The sequence below is a fragment of the Carassius auratus genome, unplaced genomic scaffold (genome assembly GCF_003368295.1).
Source record: "Carassius auratus strain Wakin unplaced genomic scaffold, ASM336829v1 scaf_tig00215941, whole genome shotgun sequence".
Taxonomy (NCBI): Eukaryota; Metazoa; Chordata; class Actinopteri; order Cypriniformes; family Cyprinidae; genus Carassius; species Carassius auratus.
Window position 1 is genome coordinate 411,578 of NW_020528321.1, and position 18,584 is coordinate 430,161.

The window sequence follows — 18,584 nt, forward strand, 5'->3', positions numbered from 1 at the left end:
TTTTTTTTTTTTTTTTTTATTCCCGCTGGTGTACCCTGTCATGTTGCAGATGCGACATACCGTTGTTTTTTTATCCACCACTCTCTTGCCATCACCATTATAGCTTAAAGGGAATCCAAAGTGCACCCAAACACCAGACCTGTTGGTTATTGGAGGATCTTCTCATTTCTAGTCTGTTAAACGCATTGGCTATTTTGCAACGAGCCTTCAGCGCGTACTGAGTGAGCGAGCGCCTGCTGAGTAGCCTAACATAAACATATAAGATGGTGTTTTTTTCTTCTTCGGGAGTGTCAGGGGCGTTGCCTGTTACGTTGTTTGGGTTATTGGGCTACCTTGTTGAACGCATATCATTATATTTCTATCTCTCTCTTTTTTTTTTTTTTTTTCAAATATAATTAATTACTCCAACGAACCGTTCGGTATACATAATGCGTACCGCGTACCGAACCGAAAGCGTCGTACCGAACGGTTCAATACGAATACGCGTATCGTTACACCCCTAATATATATATATATATATATATATATATATATATATATATATATATAGTAATTTTTAAGTTTATGTTAAAGCAGATTTCAAATATATTAATGTTATTAAATGTAATATCAAGTAAGAAACTACACTTTCAATTATAATCAATATCTTTTAAAAGTGTACTTAAATATATTAAGAAAAAATCATGAAATAATATATTATCTGCATCTACAATTTTTATGTACTTTTTTAGATTTGAAGTGCAGTAAAAGTGCACATTTAGTACAATTAAACACACTTCTCTTTCATTCGGGCCAGATTCCAGTTCTCCAGTATGATCACGCAATACAGAATGACTTTTTCAGTCAAAATCAGAACTGCTCCTGTGAAAGACTTTCATCAGCTTCTACAAATGTTCTTCAGTGCACCCATGTTTCTCTGTCTATTTGTACAGACATTTGGTTGAGCCTCAAAACTGTTGTTTTCTAAGCTCTTTGCTTTCTTATAAAAGCACACAAAAGCTGAGCATCTACATACTGTGTCGTCAAGTTGAACCCAGGTTTCTGTCTAGTGTGGGAAAACTGGCGATGGTCCGTTTGGAGGGAACAAACCCTCTCTGCTTTGGCTTCCTCAGCTTAGCTCTCCTTTGCATGAAAGTCTTGACAGTACTCTCTCCAGCCCTTCTTCAACAGGTTTACCTCTCAGCACTGATCTTGTATCGCAGGACGAAGTAAGCAATCAGACGAAGTGATACAAAGAAGATGCCCAACACAATAAAGTCCATGTAGAGTTTTGCATCTTCAACACCCAGCTCCTTCAAAATGGCTTCTGATTTCTGGAAGTGGCACGTCTCATCTTTGTCACAGTGCAGGTCCTCACGGTCAAGACCATAGATGGACAGAATGACTCCTTCAAAACCATATCTGAAAGTCAGAGCACAACTGATTTAAAAGATTACCACTTAAGATACACTGGAATACTTGTATTATACAAGTTTCTGCAATACTTGATTATGATTGGTAAAATGCAGCTAATGTGATTGGACAAATGTGCGGTCACATATTTTATATTTTAACCACTACATTTTTCCTACAATGTTAATTTCTTTCATATCACCCCAGAACCTCTTTCTGATGGCATAATCAAACTATTTAAATTCAGATCAATATATCATTATCATTTATTTATTTATTTGTCAATTAATTATTATTATAAACCTTTTCATGGCAACTGTACATTGTACCTTACATATTTAAAGACAACAATAATCCCATTTATACAGGGCCACTGTTGGCCAAATGGGTGCTCTAAGCAAGATTGTATTGTTGTGCCTCCCTTCCTCAAATATGATGATGAAAAAAGAAAAAAACACCTACTATAGGGGTGAAAATAGAACTTTAATCAAATAAAAAAGTAAATTAATAAATTTTATTATTTACCAATTACAACTGTAGCTCTTGACATTTACCTATGGCTATAACTTTATTATGACTAATTTATTTCATAGTCTCAAGCATTAAGAAATCTTGAAAAAATCTTGGTTTATTTTCATAAGAGTTGTTTTTTGTTGAAGAAATTATAAAGGATGTGTCCTTTATAGCAAAAATGTGGCCAAAAATAAAAGATTAAGTGAATATTTGAATTAAATGTTTGGTCAGTAGCCTAAACAAGGATTGTATTGTCCTGTAAGTGTAAAAGCAGCAATTACATGGCATTTGGCTCCCATTGCAGGCATTTGTATTAACATGTTATGTAAATACATTTTTATTTTGCATTTGCCTACATTATGTATTTTAACAGTGTTTTTATTAACCAATCATTATTGCATCGTTTTTTATATAATGCATTTTAAGTAATTTTAAAGACTATCGTTAAAACCATGGCTAATTTGAAAAACCTGAGAGAAAAAAGAAATAAACGGGCCTCGTTTTTACCTAAATCTTTATTTTATTTTAATATATATATATATATATATATATATATATATATATATATATATATATATATATATATATATATATATATATATATATATATATATATATAAATACATATATTAAAAATTTATAAGGTGTGCATTGTAGTTGACACCTAAATTAACACATTACAGTTATTTTTATGACTGTAAGTCTTTCTCCTCAAATACTATTGAGCTTCAAAGTAGTATAATTTATATATTATTTACAGTTTATTTTAATAAATATCAAAAATATAAAATTGTGCATTATAGCAGACACCTAGATGAACAATTACAGTTGTTTTTATGACTAAGTCATTCTCCTCAAATGCTATTGACGTTAGAAAAGTGTATACCAATATCGCATGTAACTTTAGAGACGGTCCCTAAATTTGCAAATATCGAACGTCTAACGTCAAGTCAACTTTATGCATTTTTTTAAACAATTTTTACTTTCTTTCTTTTTGTTATGTCTGCGTTGGATTGCTGATGTCTTTTAACCGGGCATAGATGTCCACTATCAATTATGAATGTTCAGCCGCAAACATTAGGTGTGAGCGTTTATGAATATGGATGGAGGAATGGTGCATTATTGAAATTAAAAGCTACTGTACTTACATTAAGTCAATTCATGACTGTTTCTTAACACACTTAAGCACACATTTAAAAAGTCTGCTTGTAATAATGCCAATTTAAAAGTTTTACTTAAATACATTTTAAATAACTGTTTTAATAATATTTGGTCAAGTTTCAAAGATGTGCATTTGTTTTGTATTTCTAAGTATTTGATTAGAATTTCAACTGCAGTGTGTTTTGATATTACATTTAAAGTCATTATAAATGTTTTATTATAAATAGATTTAAATAGAAGACATGCACATTTTAATAGAGATTTCAATTTTAGTTTCCACAAATGGTTGACAGTACTTTCGGCTATACACTTTAAGCATAATTAAAAGATGATAGAAGAAATTATGAAATTAAATATAAAGTTGTACTGAAGTCTTAAGTGGGTCAAAAAAAAGCAATCTTAAACTATATAATACATTAATTCTTGTAAATAGCATGCAATAAAGTATCTAAAATCATTACATTCAGTTTACACTTTAAGTATATTTTTTAAAGTATATTATTCCCATAAAAAGTACTATTTTCTATGCAATATATATATATATAATATATATTTTTTTTTTTTCACATAAGGGCACCTTAGATGCTGTGATATGATGCTGATCAGTAATTTTAATTTCCTTCAGGTAAAAATAACTGAAGTAAAAAAGTAAAAAATAATTTCAGATGACACATATTAAAGGTAACTGCTGTTCCTAATTTCAAATCCAGAATTTGGCCCATACAATATCTATCACAGCCTAAGTTTAAGCTACAATAAACATTTTCCTTTATTTGGTTTACCTGACATAGGAAATGTATGATATCCATTGGAGGTATTTAGGAATAGTGTCAAAACTGACAAAGAAGCCTGAAAACAGCAGCACAGGGATTGCCGTCACAGGACCAACAAAAGTTGCTACCTGTCGAAGAATCACAATACTGCATCATTACACATCATTAGGCAAAAAGTGTATCTTTTCTGTAAATGGCGTTGAAGATTGATTGACAGAGGCAAATTCTTATATGTATGACAGAACAATACAGGACGAGACACATGTTTTGAGGAATTTACTTGTAAGGATGTGGATGCCGCTCCTATTAGCAGTCCCAATGACTGTGCAACCAGTGACGTGAGGGTCCCTAAAGCCAGGAAAAGTATGAAACGAACTGCATCTGAAGGTTGAGATGTCATCCAGTACACTATACTGCAGTAGGCCACTGGGAACACGATCTGTGTGGATGAAAAGACTGCTCAGATTTTTGATTTTGAATATCTTTTAGAGAGTATACTGACAATCGTACTCTTTGTCCTTAACAGTCAGTGTTGCAGTCAGTTTGCTTATTTGATTAATGACATTGGAATTGGAAGTTCTCTTCAATCAATCAAATTTTTTTTTTTTTACCTAACTGGAGAATAATTCTTGAAGAGACACTAGAGGATATTACCGATTATGACCAAAGGCTTATGTAATGTTGCAGCAGGATTTTTCTAAATTGGGCGAACAGTAATTTGACCTGAAAAGCAAATCCACTTCGAGCTCCAATAACATGTTTATGTCATAACCATCTTAGTGTTCCCCATTTTCTGCTTTTTGTTCCATTTTTACCCTGTCATGTGTTTGTACTCTGAGGAAATCCCACTGTAAATCTGATTTTTATACACTTTGTGAATCATCTTGTTGAGCACAACAACCAAGCAAGCTGCCTTTCAGGAGGAAACCATATTTTCTTTTGTTCCATGTTACCTGAAATGGGACATCCGCCATTGTTTTGGCCAAGTAGTATGCCTTTAGGCTGTACCAGTAATTTAGATGTTCTCTCAAAAAGACGCCCATCTCAAGAGGAACTGTATAATGACAATCAGAAAGAACAGATGAGCAAGGATAGCATGTTATCATCAAGTTAGTGGAAGTGTGAGACTTACAGGTGAGGACGGTGGGCATCAAAGCGGCGAACATGAGGAACAACATTGAAAAGAACAGAAACCCGGAATTGCTAAGGACTTTCTTGGCATCGTTGCCAATGCCCAGGTATAAAAGACCGATCAGAATTCCAATCCCAAGATGAGACATGATACGCAAGTGAGTCAGCACCTAAAAGAAGAAAAATCATTTTCAAATCAAACTTATGTTCCTTCTGTTTTTACCCTCTTTCATGTGACCATCAGTACTAAACTGAGAATGGCTTCTGAACTGCAGCTTAGTTACTGAATTTGAAAATAATAAGAATTTAAGGAGCAAACAGGATGCATTTCTTCTCATTCTAATTAGTATTTAAATTAAATTTAAAATATAATATTCTGCTGAAAAAAAAAAAAACTATTTGAATTTTCTAATATGTCATTTCAGTTAAAGTTTCAACATATCATGATCATTTAATATATATGACAAAATATGAAAGTTTTTTAATATTCATGCACATTGAGGGATTTAAAAAAAAAAAAAAATCCTTCAATTTATGCATAATTCATTATATTTAAAAATCATTTAACAATTTTACTGATCATGTTCGAAAACACTATACATTAAATGAAAGAGAAAAATAAATATTAAATATCGTTGATATACAATTCTGTAATTTTCAGTCAATTTAAATCCATGACCTCCCTACTAATATTAAAACGTAATTAGTATTATATTATTATAGGATAAGGTAAACTCACAGGTTTTAATTTACATTTTTTTTTTGCATAATGCCTGATGCTCCTAATGGCAATTGTGGCTCTGCTGTGTGTGTTACTAAACCTCCCCACCAGGTGACAGTGCTGCTTACCGAATCTCTCATGATGCTAAGAAAAGTTCTTTTGAAAAGGATGCAAAACTGTGTCAGGCAGCTGGCAGAAAAACTATGGCAACCCTCTGATGACGAAGAGTCCTAAAGAAAATAGATTGATTTTAGTATACATTTTATTATTCAATGTCAGAAAAAAAAGTGCAAAAGTGCAAGCTTTTGGGGAACAACAATTTGTCACTGGGGCAGTACCTTCACAGGTATAGTTACAAGCTGTTGTACCCCTAAAGGTAGAATTAAATTATTTATTTATTTTTTCTAAAAGAGTGTTGTACAGAGATACTACAGCTCTCATACAAAACCCAATGCATCATGTTACATAAAGGCTTTATATTATTCTATATACTGTACATACTGTACCTCGTCGGATGGTCTGTGCCACAGGAAGGGATTATGGACCCCGTTACCATTCATTTCACTTTTGTAGTCTTTCTCACATTTGCACTCCTGAACAGCCTTCACCAGCCAAGCTGTTTGGTCACCGTATTCACCAGAGGCCACCTCCATTACTGGAGGAAAGAATAAAAACACTCTCAGACTGCCGAGTAGCCCCAAAAAAAAAACAAATGCATTGAGACTTTGGAAATGAAATACCAGTAGTGTACTGAGAATTTAGATGTGTATTATTTTTACTCTCTCTATAATTCTCTGTAGATTATTTATCCATGTATAGATAGCATTCAAAAAGGCGAATTAATGTGAATTAATAATACACTAACAGGCATGAAATATATATTAGTGCCTGTAAACATTATGCAGCACAACTGTTTTCAACATTGATAATAATCAGAATATTAGAGTTATTTCTGAAGGATCATGTGACACTTAAGACTGGAGTAACTATGCTGAAAATTTGGCTTCGATCACAGGAATAAATTACATGTTAAAATATATTCATATAGAAAACAATTTTAAATTGTAGTATTTCACAATACGTCTGATTTTACTGTTACCTTTGGTCAAATAAATGCTGCCTTGGTGAACAAGAGACATTTTTAAAAAAACATTAACGAATCTTACGGACTCAAAACTTTTATGAAGTCTTTAATGATTTAATTGACTGCAAATATGCATTGAAGCAAGAGTAAACAATTAAATCATTTATTGAAATTTGTAATGAATGTAATCAAGGGTCCTGTTTATTCCTAAAAGGTATTTTAAATTAGCATGTTTTGCTTTTGACATCAAATCAGATTAGATAGATTCAAAGACAATAAAGTAATCTAATTTGGTGCTTCGTGATTTGTTACATTTGGACCTCTGTGTACTGAGAGCGGTATTTTCTTACTGAAGTCTGCAGGGTTGTGATAGGTGGGACAGTTGAGTCCCAGTTCTCTGAGATACGGGATTAAGCTTGAAACTTTTCCTCTGTAAATACACTGGCCTTGACTGAGGACATACAGCTGAAAAAAAAAAAAAAACACCAAGAATGAGGTGTGAGAGGCAGCATCTCACATAAAAGCATGTATTTAGAAATATTCAAGCATGAATATGAAACAGTGCTCACCTTATCAAAGAGTTCAAACACTTTAGCGCTGGGCTGGTGAATTGTGCATATGACTGTTCGACCACCCTGAGCAAGAGCCTTCATCAGAGAGACCACCTGGAAGCAGGAAGAGCTGTCCAGTCCACTTCAGAGAGAAAAAACACAGCTTTTTTAACATGAATAAGCTGCAGTGCTCCAATGCAGACAAGGTTTAAGTATGACCTGCATTACATATTGATTCCTCTACCCAAAAAATCCTGTCTATCAGTGATTTCCATTATTATATTATATATTATGATATCAGTATGGTGGTCTTTGCAATAAATTATAATATAATCAAGATGCAATATTACTATGATGCTGCTCAAGTGAGCGTACCAGTGGGCCAGATGAGATGAGATTAGTTTATAATTTTGACCTCACTCTATCAGGGCCATATTAATATCACAGATGACAAAGACACCGCTGGATAAAGTGGAAGTGTCTTATCTTAAAGGACAGTTTTAGTTTTCAGTACAGCAGCACATTCAAAACACCATGACATCACTGCACGTGCTACACACAGGTTTCTGATAGGATGCTCAATATCTTTGAGTCTTGAATGTGCCCTGTTTAACCAAACACAACTCTGGGACATCATATTAATGCAACCTAGTATTAGAAGCGAGCTGAAGTCATGAAGGAGAATCTGTCTATCCTTGGATAAGCATGTTAAATGTATAAATCCGTTTTACGAAAATATCATTTTATGCCAGAAAGAATTTAGTTTGCCGCTCTCCAGAGAATCAGAGAGTCGTTTTTGTTCTTAGCGGGTAACCCCGAGAGGAATGAAGAGCTTAATAGAGCCCACAGAGACCAGAAAGCAACTATAGTCACAAGTTCTGTTGACCATAGATAGCTAACAATTCTTTTGGGAAGGCAACCCCAACAGTATCTCATCTGGGCAAAATCTGTAAGTAAATATGCAATGAAACTGCATTTACACAGTATAAGGACTTAAAGCTGCAGTAGGGAACTTTTGACGCTCTAGCGGTTAATAAACAGAACTGCTTGCGTCTTGCAGAAGAACATCGTAGCCAGAACTACTCCTCTCTGTTTATGTCTATGAAGAATCACAATCTAAAATAGTCCGAATATAAACACTTATTATAGGTGCACCCTAATGATTCAGGACAAACTAAAAACACGGTTTGGAAAATGGATTCATGGTTTACTCGCTTATTATATACATTTTTCTACATTTTGAACACAAACAAATTTACGGACCGCAGCTCTGATTGGTTATTTTTTACCGGGAGCGATTGAGTTTCTGCAAATGGCAATAGGACCACTGGGAGGAGCCAGAGGAGCTTGATTTTTTCACAGATTATCTGTCTCATATTCTACTGTCAGGACATAATGACAGGTTTAATAAATATGTAAAAAATATTTTTTTACAAAAGTTCCCTACAGCACCTTTAACAGAGAAACCCAATGGGTAACAGCTTTTCACAAGAGATATATTTGAATCAGGAATGTCGATCAAGTTGATGATACATGGGGGAACTTTTTTGAGCAGGGCACTTTTTGAAGATCTGGATACTTTAGATCTGTAGTGGGACATGTGCCTCACCTGGTTGCCCAGCATCATTGCTCAAAAAGTTGCCCAGTGAATCATCACCTTTACAGCTATGCATTTTATAACGTTCACATGCACTGTAAAAAAAAAATAAAAAATAAAAATAAAAAACATAAATAAATGAGTTGTAAATAAAACAAAGTTTACTGGAATATGTTTTATAAGAAACTACAATTTCAGTCTTTCTGCTTAAAAAAATTAATGTGAAATTCAATGTGTTATACGTTCCATTTCTGTGTAATCATTTGCGATAGTCACTAGCAGTTTCTGAGTGAAAATAGTTTCAAAGTAAATTCTATACCATTGTTCTTAAGTACGGAGGAGGCTCACCTTGTGGGTTCATCAAAAAACATGACTGGTGGGTTGTTGACAAGCTCCAAGGCGATGGCCAAACGCTTCCTCTGGCCCCCTGACAGGTTGCATGTGCGTGTTTTGGCACATTCTAACAAACCGAGAGCGGTCAGGATTTCCCGAACCTACAACAACAGCATGTGTGCATCATTAAGCAGTGGAATAAGGAAATTACATGCCATATCTACAATACAGTTCAAACATTTGTGGTTGGAACAATTTTTTTGTATTTTGATTAAAAAAATAAAAAAAGAATAATGCATTTCAATGCATTTTAAATTATGTAATTTATTCCTGTGATGCAAAGCTGAATTTTACTCCAGTCCTCAGTGTCACATGATCCTTCAGAAATCATTCTAAAATGCTGATTTGCATGTGTGGAAAACAACTGTGCTGCTTAATATTTTTGTGATAACTTTGTATTAACTTACTGACTCCAAGTGTTTAAAATGCTTTGAAAAATTTACTGTGATTTCACTTATTAGGACATGTAGGATTAAGGACACTTAATTTCCAGTGATATCGTCGACTTTTTTGCACGGATACTATTTAAACTGAACTGAGCTTGATGATGACATCAATGAATTCAGTGATGAACTGCCTTTTTGCATTATTAACACTATTTTCCTATTTAATGCTGTTCAGTTGCTTTGTCATAATCTGTATTGTTAAAAGCACTATATAAAAAAGCTGACTTGACTAGACTTAAAGTTACAAATTGTAAGATTTTTGCAGTAAAATATCCAAAAACCACTAGGCTTGTGTTATTTATGTTGTTCAGCTGATTACTAACAATATCTCTAATGTTTTCAACTGCTTGTAAATCATGAGAGCATTCCCATTCTAAACTGACATGGGGCAGTGTAGTCGCATGTCAATGACTTTAGTTCCCCTTTGTTACCGCCTTTACTGATGTAGAAGCCACATGACAACAGTGTCACGGACAAATGCGGAAGTAGCTTCGCGACAAACTTCAACTAGAAAGAGATGCCGATCTCGCTTGTGTTTTACTCGACAGGTGAGTTGTTTTGATTGATCTTTACCAAAGGTCTCAAAGATTAGGCCGTACATACATTACCTGTTGGGAAACTTACCATTTCACGTCTGCCTTCATCCTTTTCCTGGAGTTTGAGATTAGCTGATACCTGAGCAGGGAGAGTGAGCAATTTAGATCATGAAGAGCATAAGCGGGAACAACTAAAGCTAACTGAGGGATTTGCATGAACTCACTAACAAAGCAACTGAAATTAGACTGCTTCAGACATATCCAGTGAAACTAGCAGTCAGAGATGATTATATGTTTTCTGTTACCATGATGAAGTAGTGTGCTTGCTATCAGTAATTTGTTTTTATTGGTTAAATATCAAGTATATACGGAGGCTATATGCAACAAGGTCTGTAAATTAATAATTTTAACCACTTAGGGTAATTTCGAGGGTTGAGAAGAGCGTAGGTGACATTTTTGGTGAAATTGAGATATCTATAACAAACGAAAGCTCTTAATGAGCTTTTTCTACTGGCAAAAGTACTGTCATCCATTAGTGTAAAAAATTTTCTTATAAACAGCTGAAATCAGTACACAAAGTCAGATCAAACTAGGATACATTTTTGTTTTGGCTATCCTGTAAAGTTGGTGAAAAGTCACTTATATACTTACATTATATCATATATATATATATATATATATATAATTTTTTTGTGATTTCCATGGTCCCTAAATTAATAACGTTGTAGTTGATTATTCAGTCTGTGTATTTAAGCACTTGGTTCTCTTTGTTCAGTGTCTGATCTCATCAGCGTTATATGTGGTTGTGGTTGCCTACTCTTGAGTTCTTTTCCTCTGTTCCTGTTGGCTTTATCTATTACAAGACTGTTTCCTGGATACTCTATTGTCGGGTGCTTCATTATAACAACTGCTGAGTGACACTAATGCAGCCCAATAATAACATTTCAGCAGGCACGTACCATCATGGCTTCCTGTATGGTGAGGTGTGGCAGTAACATGTCATCCTGCATGATGTAGCAGGACACTTTCCTGAAAGATCGCAGATCTCTGGACTGCCCGTTTATCAGGATCTCCCCCTTCATGCCTGTTTCCCTGCATAGCACATCTTCAGATATAATTTCTTAATTTTTTTTCTCACATTTATTACACTTAAATTAAATTAAAACAATTTAATTCAATTTATGCATTTAGCAGATGCTTTTATCCACAGCGACTTACTGTACAGTGCATTCAGGCTATCAATTTTTACCTATCATGTGTTCCCGGGGAATCGAACCCCCAACCTTGCGTTTCATTGCACAATGCTCCCTGATAAATTATTCCCTGATAAAGGATCACAACATTTCATTGTTATGTTCATTCAAAGCTTAAAGCTACTGTACAGTGGATAAGTGAAGTAAAATACAGCCAAGTATGTTGACCCATACTCAAAATTTGTGCTCTGCATTTAACCCATCCAAAGTGCATACAGCAATGAACACACACTCAGAGCAGTGGGAAGCCATTTATGTTTAGGTTCAATGCCTTGCCTTAAGGGACCTCAGTTGTGGTATTGACGGCCCAAGACTCAAACCCACAGCCTTATGCTGTGTTCACACCAAACGCGAATAGAGCATCAAATTCGCGTCTATCCCTTCTAGTTTGCCGCTTGACCATTTTGAGATCATTTGCTTCATTCACGCGTGAAATTAACTTAAAAACAGACGCGAATTCGCGTCATGGGGGGCTTCTGCCAGCTGAGTTCACGCAGCATTTTCAACCGCCATCTTATTCAGATAATTTTCAAAATATTACTGTTATCATGTCATGAAATGTAGTTTTAAAAGTATTTCGGGTGAGAATGTAGTTGTTTTAAACTCAAATATGCGGTTTATTTATAAAGATAGCGTCTATTTAAAAATGTGTTTCGCCGATTTCAGAGATGAGCTCCATGCGATCAGCGGGAGCTCAGTCCTCATGTATCCGCCGAGAGCAGCCTCACCTCGGCTAGACCTTCTGATATTTGCCGCTGGCTCTGATGTCTCTTTAGTGGTTCAAGATCAAATATAATCTGTTTGGGGTAAAACGAAATGTTTGTTATCTTTGGACTTTATTCAATTAATCTAGTAATATGTTTTATATATATATATATATATATATATATATATATATATATATATATATATATATATATATATATAGGTCCTTTTTATTCCTGTCTCTATAGAAAAATTAACTTTTGTCATATAGCTCCGGTTGACTGCTCACTGACAACATCAGTTGTTCCTCCATGTTGAATGAGTGACTCCTAGCAGGCTCCTGGTTGGTTAACGCAGTGCGAATTGACGTCAAAGTTCAAATTTGGCGTCTTCACATCAAACGCTTACATGCACAAAAGCGAGATATTCGCGTCTTCCGCGCTGTGCTAAATGCCTCATTCGCGCTGCGAAACCTCCAGACGTGTGTTAACGCGCCTTTGCATTGACTTAACATTGAAATAATTCGCGCCAGACGCTCTATTCACGTTTGGTGTGAACACAGCATCAGGGTTAAAGGGATAGTTCACTCTCAAATTAAATTTTGGTATGTTTAAGCTTACCTCAAGGACATTCAAGATGTAGGTTTCCTTGTTTCCCATTTTGATATTTTTAGGTTCAACCATTCTTGTCTGTGACTTACATAATGGAGGTCTATGGTCACCACCTCAAAGAGCAGGCACAGAGGAGTCCAAATTAAACAATTAAACAACTGATCTGAGTGCGCGAGGGCTTCCTGATGTGACGTGTGTGCGCGCGCGCTCTGGCTTAGTCTGCGCAAGCGCCGGAAGGGATCTCTCGCGTGTGAACGTCACTCATTGTTTACTATTTACCACACGATACACCATCAATCTGCACTGTCTGAAATATAAAGCAGTAATTGTAATTAATTAATTTGTTTATAATGCACCCTATAATCGTTGCGATTATAATAAAAATACAACACATTACTCACTCTATTGACAGCGTGGCATTGGGTCCCTCTGGCATTGGACGTCGCCTCCAGTTTATACGTGGCATACTAAACACAACGTGCAAAACGCTGCGTCTCAACAGCGGAGAAAACTCAGGAACTTCAGTCAGGCAGGTGTGTGATGCGATACTGTCAATGTCCTCGTCGTCGTCTTGTAGTTGTTCCATTCATGACAACATATGCTCTCAACTTCTGTTGGCATCTCACAACACTTGCTACTAAAACACCACCAATTTTGAAGATATCTCTGTCTCTCTGGGGCTTGAAGACGTGTTGCTGCAGCGGATTGCTCCTGAGTACTTGGTCTGTGTATTCTGGTTCAAATTAATATGGTTGTGAAAAAAATTCAACGTTGTCTATGGATATATTGAAATCGTCTTCCATTGCAATTTCCTGTACGTCTAAATATGTTTAGATCTTCACAGTGAAAGGTGACACTTCCGAAATCTCTGTGTAAACCATAGACAGTAAGTGTAAATAATGAGTGATGTACACGTGCAAGAGATCACTTCCGGCACTTTCCGCGCTTGCGCGGACTAAGCCAGAGCATGCACACACGTCACATCAGGAAGCCCTCGCGCACTCAGATCAGTTGGACGTGGTTGTGTACAAGAGGTAAAAACGATACCTCATTTTCTTACACAAACCGATCATTTCGTGTCTTAGTTCATCAGTGTGCACTTATGATGGGGAATTGTTTTTAATTTGGACTCCTCTGTGCCTGGTCTTTGAGGTGGTGACCATAGACCTCCATTATGTGAGTCACAGACAAAAACGGTTGGACCTAAAAATATAAAAATGGGAAATACTACGGAAACAAAGAAACCTACATCTTGGATGTCCTTGAGGTAACCTAAAACATAACAAAATTTAATTTGAGAGTGAACTATCCCTTTAAGACTCAAACTCTCTAACCATTAGGCCACAACTTGACCATTGTGTTGTTCTGACAGATTGCTTCAGTCATTCTTCTTCTGTAAAATGTTTGCATATAAGTGTCCAAAAAAAAAAAATGAACACAGACAAAAAGAAGCAAAATGTTTGATGGCTATGTCGTCAAACTACCATGATAATTTGTTACTAAACTACCTTTTGATGATCGGTGGCAAATTGGGTGCCCCACTGACAGTTCAGAGGTCATTTTTTACAAATGACCCACCAATTCACATAAAAATGTAAAATAATTTGCTGTGGCATGCTTCATGTTTGATGTAGTATTTTATGATCCTATTTTTATGGTCACACTAACCTGTAACCTGCTAGAATGTTCATTAAGGTAGACTTCCCAGCACCTGAGGGTCCCATGATGGCCACCAAAGCACCGCTGTTGAAGTTCCCAGAGATCCCTTTCAGAAGAGTCTTGTAACCTGACACAGGGTGGAACAGAAAAGAGGAGCCACTGTGAGAAACCTTCCACAGTCTGGACAATAAACACAATGAACAACCTGAGCCGTCCAGAACAATTACATAATGTACCTGCCAAAGTCCCATTCAAATTCTCCTGCTTACATAATGGTCTGTCTGTGATTATAGATGAAAAGGAGTATTTATTTCTTCACCGTTGGGTTTCTGAAATTTTCCAGGTGAATGAATCTATTTGCTTGTGTGCGTATCTTTAGATAAACCCTGTTCTTACCTTTATCTGAGCTTTTTGTTTCTAACTTTCAGAGAATAAAGAGGTGATGTTATAACGCTTTCTCCAATATCCATCAATTATCTTTTGTCAAGATGTACAATGCATTCTTCACCATCTTATGACAGCTTTGTGTGCAGCTTTTTTAGGTACATGGCTAAGGGGCAGCTGTGGCCTAATGGTAAGAGTATTGGACTAGTTACCCGAAGGTCATCGGTTCGAGTCTTGGTGCTAGCTGGAGTTGCAGTTAGGGGGGAGATAATGATAATGAACAGTGCTCTCTTCCACCCTCAATACTGGAGCACTAAACCCCCAGTTGTTCCCCGGGTGCTGGAAGTAGCTGCCAACTGCTCTGTGTGTGTTCACTGCTGTGTGTGTGCACTTGGATGGGTTAAATGCAGAGCACCAATTCCAAGTATGGAACAATTTTTTTTTTTTTTCACTTTCATGTACAGTAGCCTCAAAGAGCATTTACATATTCAATTTAAAATGTATGAACTTCATTAGTCCATTGGTTCAACAAATTGTTTTGTTGCATTAGACAACAAGATGGATTTATGCAACTGAGTTTGATGCCAATAAAGTTTCCAAATGCATTTTTATACTGAAAATCAGGTTATGTTGTCACATTACATGAATTGGGAATACAATGGGGATAAGGTAATGACCTTCTATAGAAAATCAATCATGAAACTTATGTGTGCAAATTTATTCCAAACAAAATATGAAATCCGAGATTCACATAAAATAAGTCAAGCAAGTACATTTTGTATTAAAATGAGGGGGGGGGGGGGGAGCTACTTGCAAAGCTCACATTTTATAATCTATTTCAGCAATAAAATCTAACGGGTGTTGTGTCATAAACATTTTTTGTATATTTTGGTCCAGTCAATGCTCACGTACAGTGAACAGAAAATACATTTCCACAGCTGTTTCTATGGTATCTGAAACTTTTAACAGAAGATGCAGTACATTGAGGGCAAAAAAAAAAAAAAAAAAAAAAAACTGAGGTGAAGACAGTTGTAAAGGCATTGACTTTACCAACTGGTGACTGGCTGTTTAATTTGGAAGTGGAAAGCTACCTACTACAACTACTGGGTGCTCCATAACGGTAACACTATTAACTAAAATTTCCCCCCTTCAATAATCTTATTGATAGTAAACTAGTTGTTGTTTTAGTTGTTGTATTTTATTTTACAATATGGTCATGAAAGTAATGTGCATGTTAATAAGCAACTTAATATTGAATAGTATTCCCTAATCTAAAGTGTTACCCTGATAACTTGTTCTTTTATGCAGCGAAAAGAGAACATCCACAGGATGCTAATCCAGTTGATTGCAGTGGCTGCCAGCTTAATTGGATTGTGTTTACAATCCGTCAGAGCAATACACAAATACATGTGTCCTTCTCCATCCTCTTTCAAATGGAGGATACCAGGGCTTCTCCCTGTGAGTGTGCACTATAGTAACCCCAAAACAACAAAAGGTTGGATCAAACTATTTCTGCTGTGGTACGGTTTCTAGGTGAAGCCAATTGGTTGAAGCCGATTTTGCTTAGTGCACCTGATGTGCTGCATGTGACAGAGGAGAGAGTTATTCCAGGCCATGAGGGACTCCAGGCTGACTTTGTGTCAATACAAAAATCAAAACAGAAATACTAAAAAACCACATCCCGTGGTACTAAATCATAGTTTCATTATTTATATATATATATATATATATATATATATAACAAAAACTCTAATACTCTTATACTGTATTCATTGTGCACTGGGTTTAATCAGATGAGGGATATGTATGTATAAATGCTCACAACAGTCACATTGCTTTGCAAACACAAATTCCTGTGACATGGGGTTAGATGTAGGTTTGACCACTAGTCAAATGAAGTGCCCAAACACATTCACATCCTACACAACAAATTAATTTAGAGCAATGTACTTAACATTGATGTTTATTTTACATATATCCTTCCACCAGTGCATGATTATGACTGCAAAGGTACCACAATGAACATAGCAGAGCTTCATTATGATTTAAGAGGACAAACTGAATTGTAGTGCAAATAGTTTTACCGTTTACTGCAATTATTTGAAAGCTGGAACCGGGCGCACAACATTATTTAACAGCAAATTATAAAATATATAAAAACACGTATACAACAGAACCATATCATAATGGCTACACAAACAAATAAGTACCACTGTATTTCTAGATTTGGCTATGGTTTACTTTAGACATATAAGTGTATACATTTTCCATAAAAAAAATCCTATTGCAGTACTATGCTACGGTCATGCTATCAGATTTTAATTCTATAATGTAAAAAAAAAAAAAAAAAAAATTCACATAGAGTAAATGGGATCATGATACTACCATTGTATTTTAACAAGTACCATGTAAAAAAAAAAAAAAAAAAAAAAAAAAAAAAAAAAAGAATGCAATGATATTTTTTTGTGTTTACACAATTACCATTAAAAAAAATGTGCATCATGTTAACACCATAGCTAAATACAAGGTGCAGGAATATATTAATCATTCAGTACCATGGTATATATAGTACTACTGTATATATTAAAACTGTATATATATTTGAAGATTTTTTACGATTTTGACCACAATTTTGCCAGCTGACACAAATTTCTGGGATGTAAAGGATTTCTATTGTCATACAATTATGAGTCTATGATCGCCTAGTGTGATATGTTCACCAACAGCAAATGAATAGTCTTTGCAATAAATCGTAGCCTCAGATGAAGTTCTGACTGTGTCAAATTTGGTTTGACTTTTTTTTTTTCTGTGCCACTGACCTCCACTCACATTGTTTTCCACTAAATCACAATCATACCAATCATGTTAGCCCTTAAAGGTTGTTTCTGTACATCAAGTCTTCTAAAAGATTGAGAATTGCCAATTTTGCAGTAATACATTTATCTTTTTTTCCACTTGAAAATATGAGAACAGAATGATGTGTATGGTGTGTGGGCTGCTTCTCATGCAACCAGTTAGTCATATCTGAATTATGCCTAGATGTCTTGGCTCCTATTTATCATATAATCATTTACAGTTACTCCTTATCTACTTGTTACAGCTCAGTGTAGAAAACCTTGGTAGGGGTGGGGTGGGAAAGAGCTTGGGTACCTCATTCACTGCTTCATTTCAAGACCGATCAAATGTGCAATTCAAAACAACATTGATTCCATGCCAATGTCATCAACAGGCAGCTTTTTTGGTCTTTTTGACCTATAAAGGAAATCTCATTGGGTAATGGAGCCATCACGCTATAAATCCACTTTGCTTTGTCCCATGCAGCTCTTACAGCATGACATATAAGGGATACTACTACAACACGATGTATCAGCCGGGGTAAAAATACCAGAAGAGGAGGAGGAGAAGGACCACAGAGTTCACTTTGGTCTTTTACATGCTTCAGAAGGCTGGGCATAGACTTTATTTTCTGTGACATTTTCACTCATACAGGGGGGTTTACTCAAGGATGAGTGAGGTTCTTCAAGGCCTTCGAAATAAAAAGCTTGACCCATACAAACATTATGAAAAATTTAGTTTTTAGGCATGGTAAAGTACAAAGCATAACATTTTAAACTTCAGCATATACTTTAAAAGAAAATGCTTAATTGTGAAATAAATGTAATGTTTTAGACACT

General features: G+C 35.4%; 1 protein-coding gene across 1 annotated transcript in view; it reads right to left on the reverse strand.

Annotated features, from left to right (window-relative positions):
• Positions 1–689: 689 nt before the first annotated feature.
• Positions 690–18,584, reverse strand: part of abcg1 (ATP-binding cassette, sub-family G (WHITE), member 1) — a 29,897-nt gene continuing 12,002 nt past the window's right edge. Inside the window, exons 3-15 of the mRNA XM_026261876.1 lie at positions 14,536–14,653; positions 11,258–11,390; positions 10,387–10,437; positions 9,272–9,417; positions 7,345–7,468; positions 7,126–7,240; positions 6,198–6,346; positions 5,820–5,921; positions 4,972–5,140; positions 4,793–4,893; positions 4,120–4,278; positions 3,849–3,967; positions 690–1,401 (exon numbers count right to left, since the gene is read on the reverse strand). Coding sequence (XP_026117661.1) covers positions 1,173–1,401; positions 3,849–3,967; positions 4,120–4,278; positions 4,793–4,893; positions 4,972–5,140; positions 5,820–5,921; positions 6,198–6,346; positions 7,126–7,240; positions 7,345–7,468; positions 9,272–9,417; positions 10,387–10,437; positions 11,258–11,390; positions 14,536–14,653 — 1,715 coding nt within the window. The 3' untranslated portion in view covers positions 690–1,172. The remainder of the gene's footprint in view (positions 1,402–3,848; positions 3,968–4,119; positions 4,279–4,792; positions 4,894–4,971; positions 5,141–5,819; positions 5,922–6,197; positions 6,347–7,125; positions 7,241–7,344; positions 7,469–9,271; positions 9,418–10,386; positions 10,438–11,257; positions 11,391–14,535; positions 14,654–18,584) is intronic.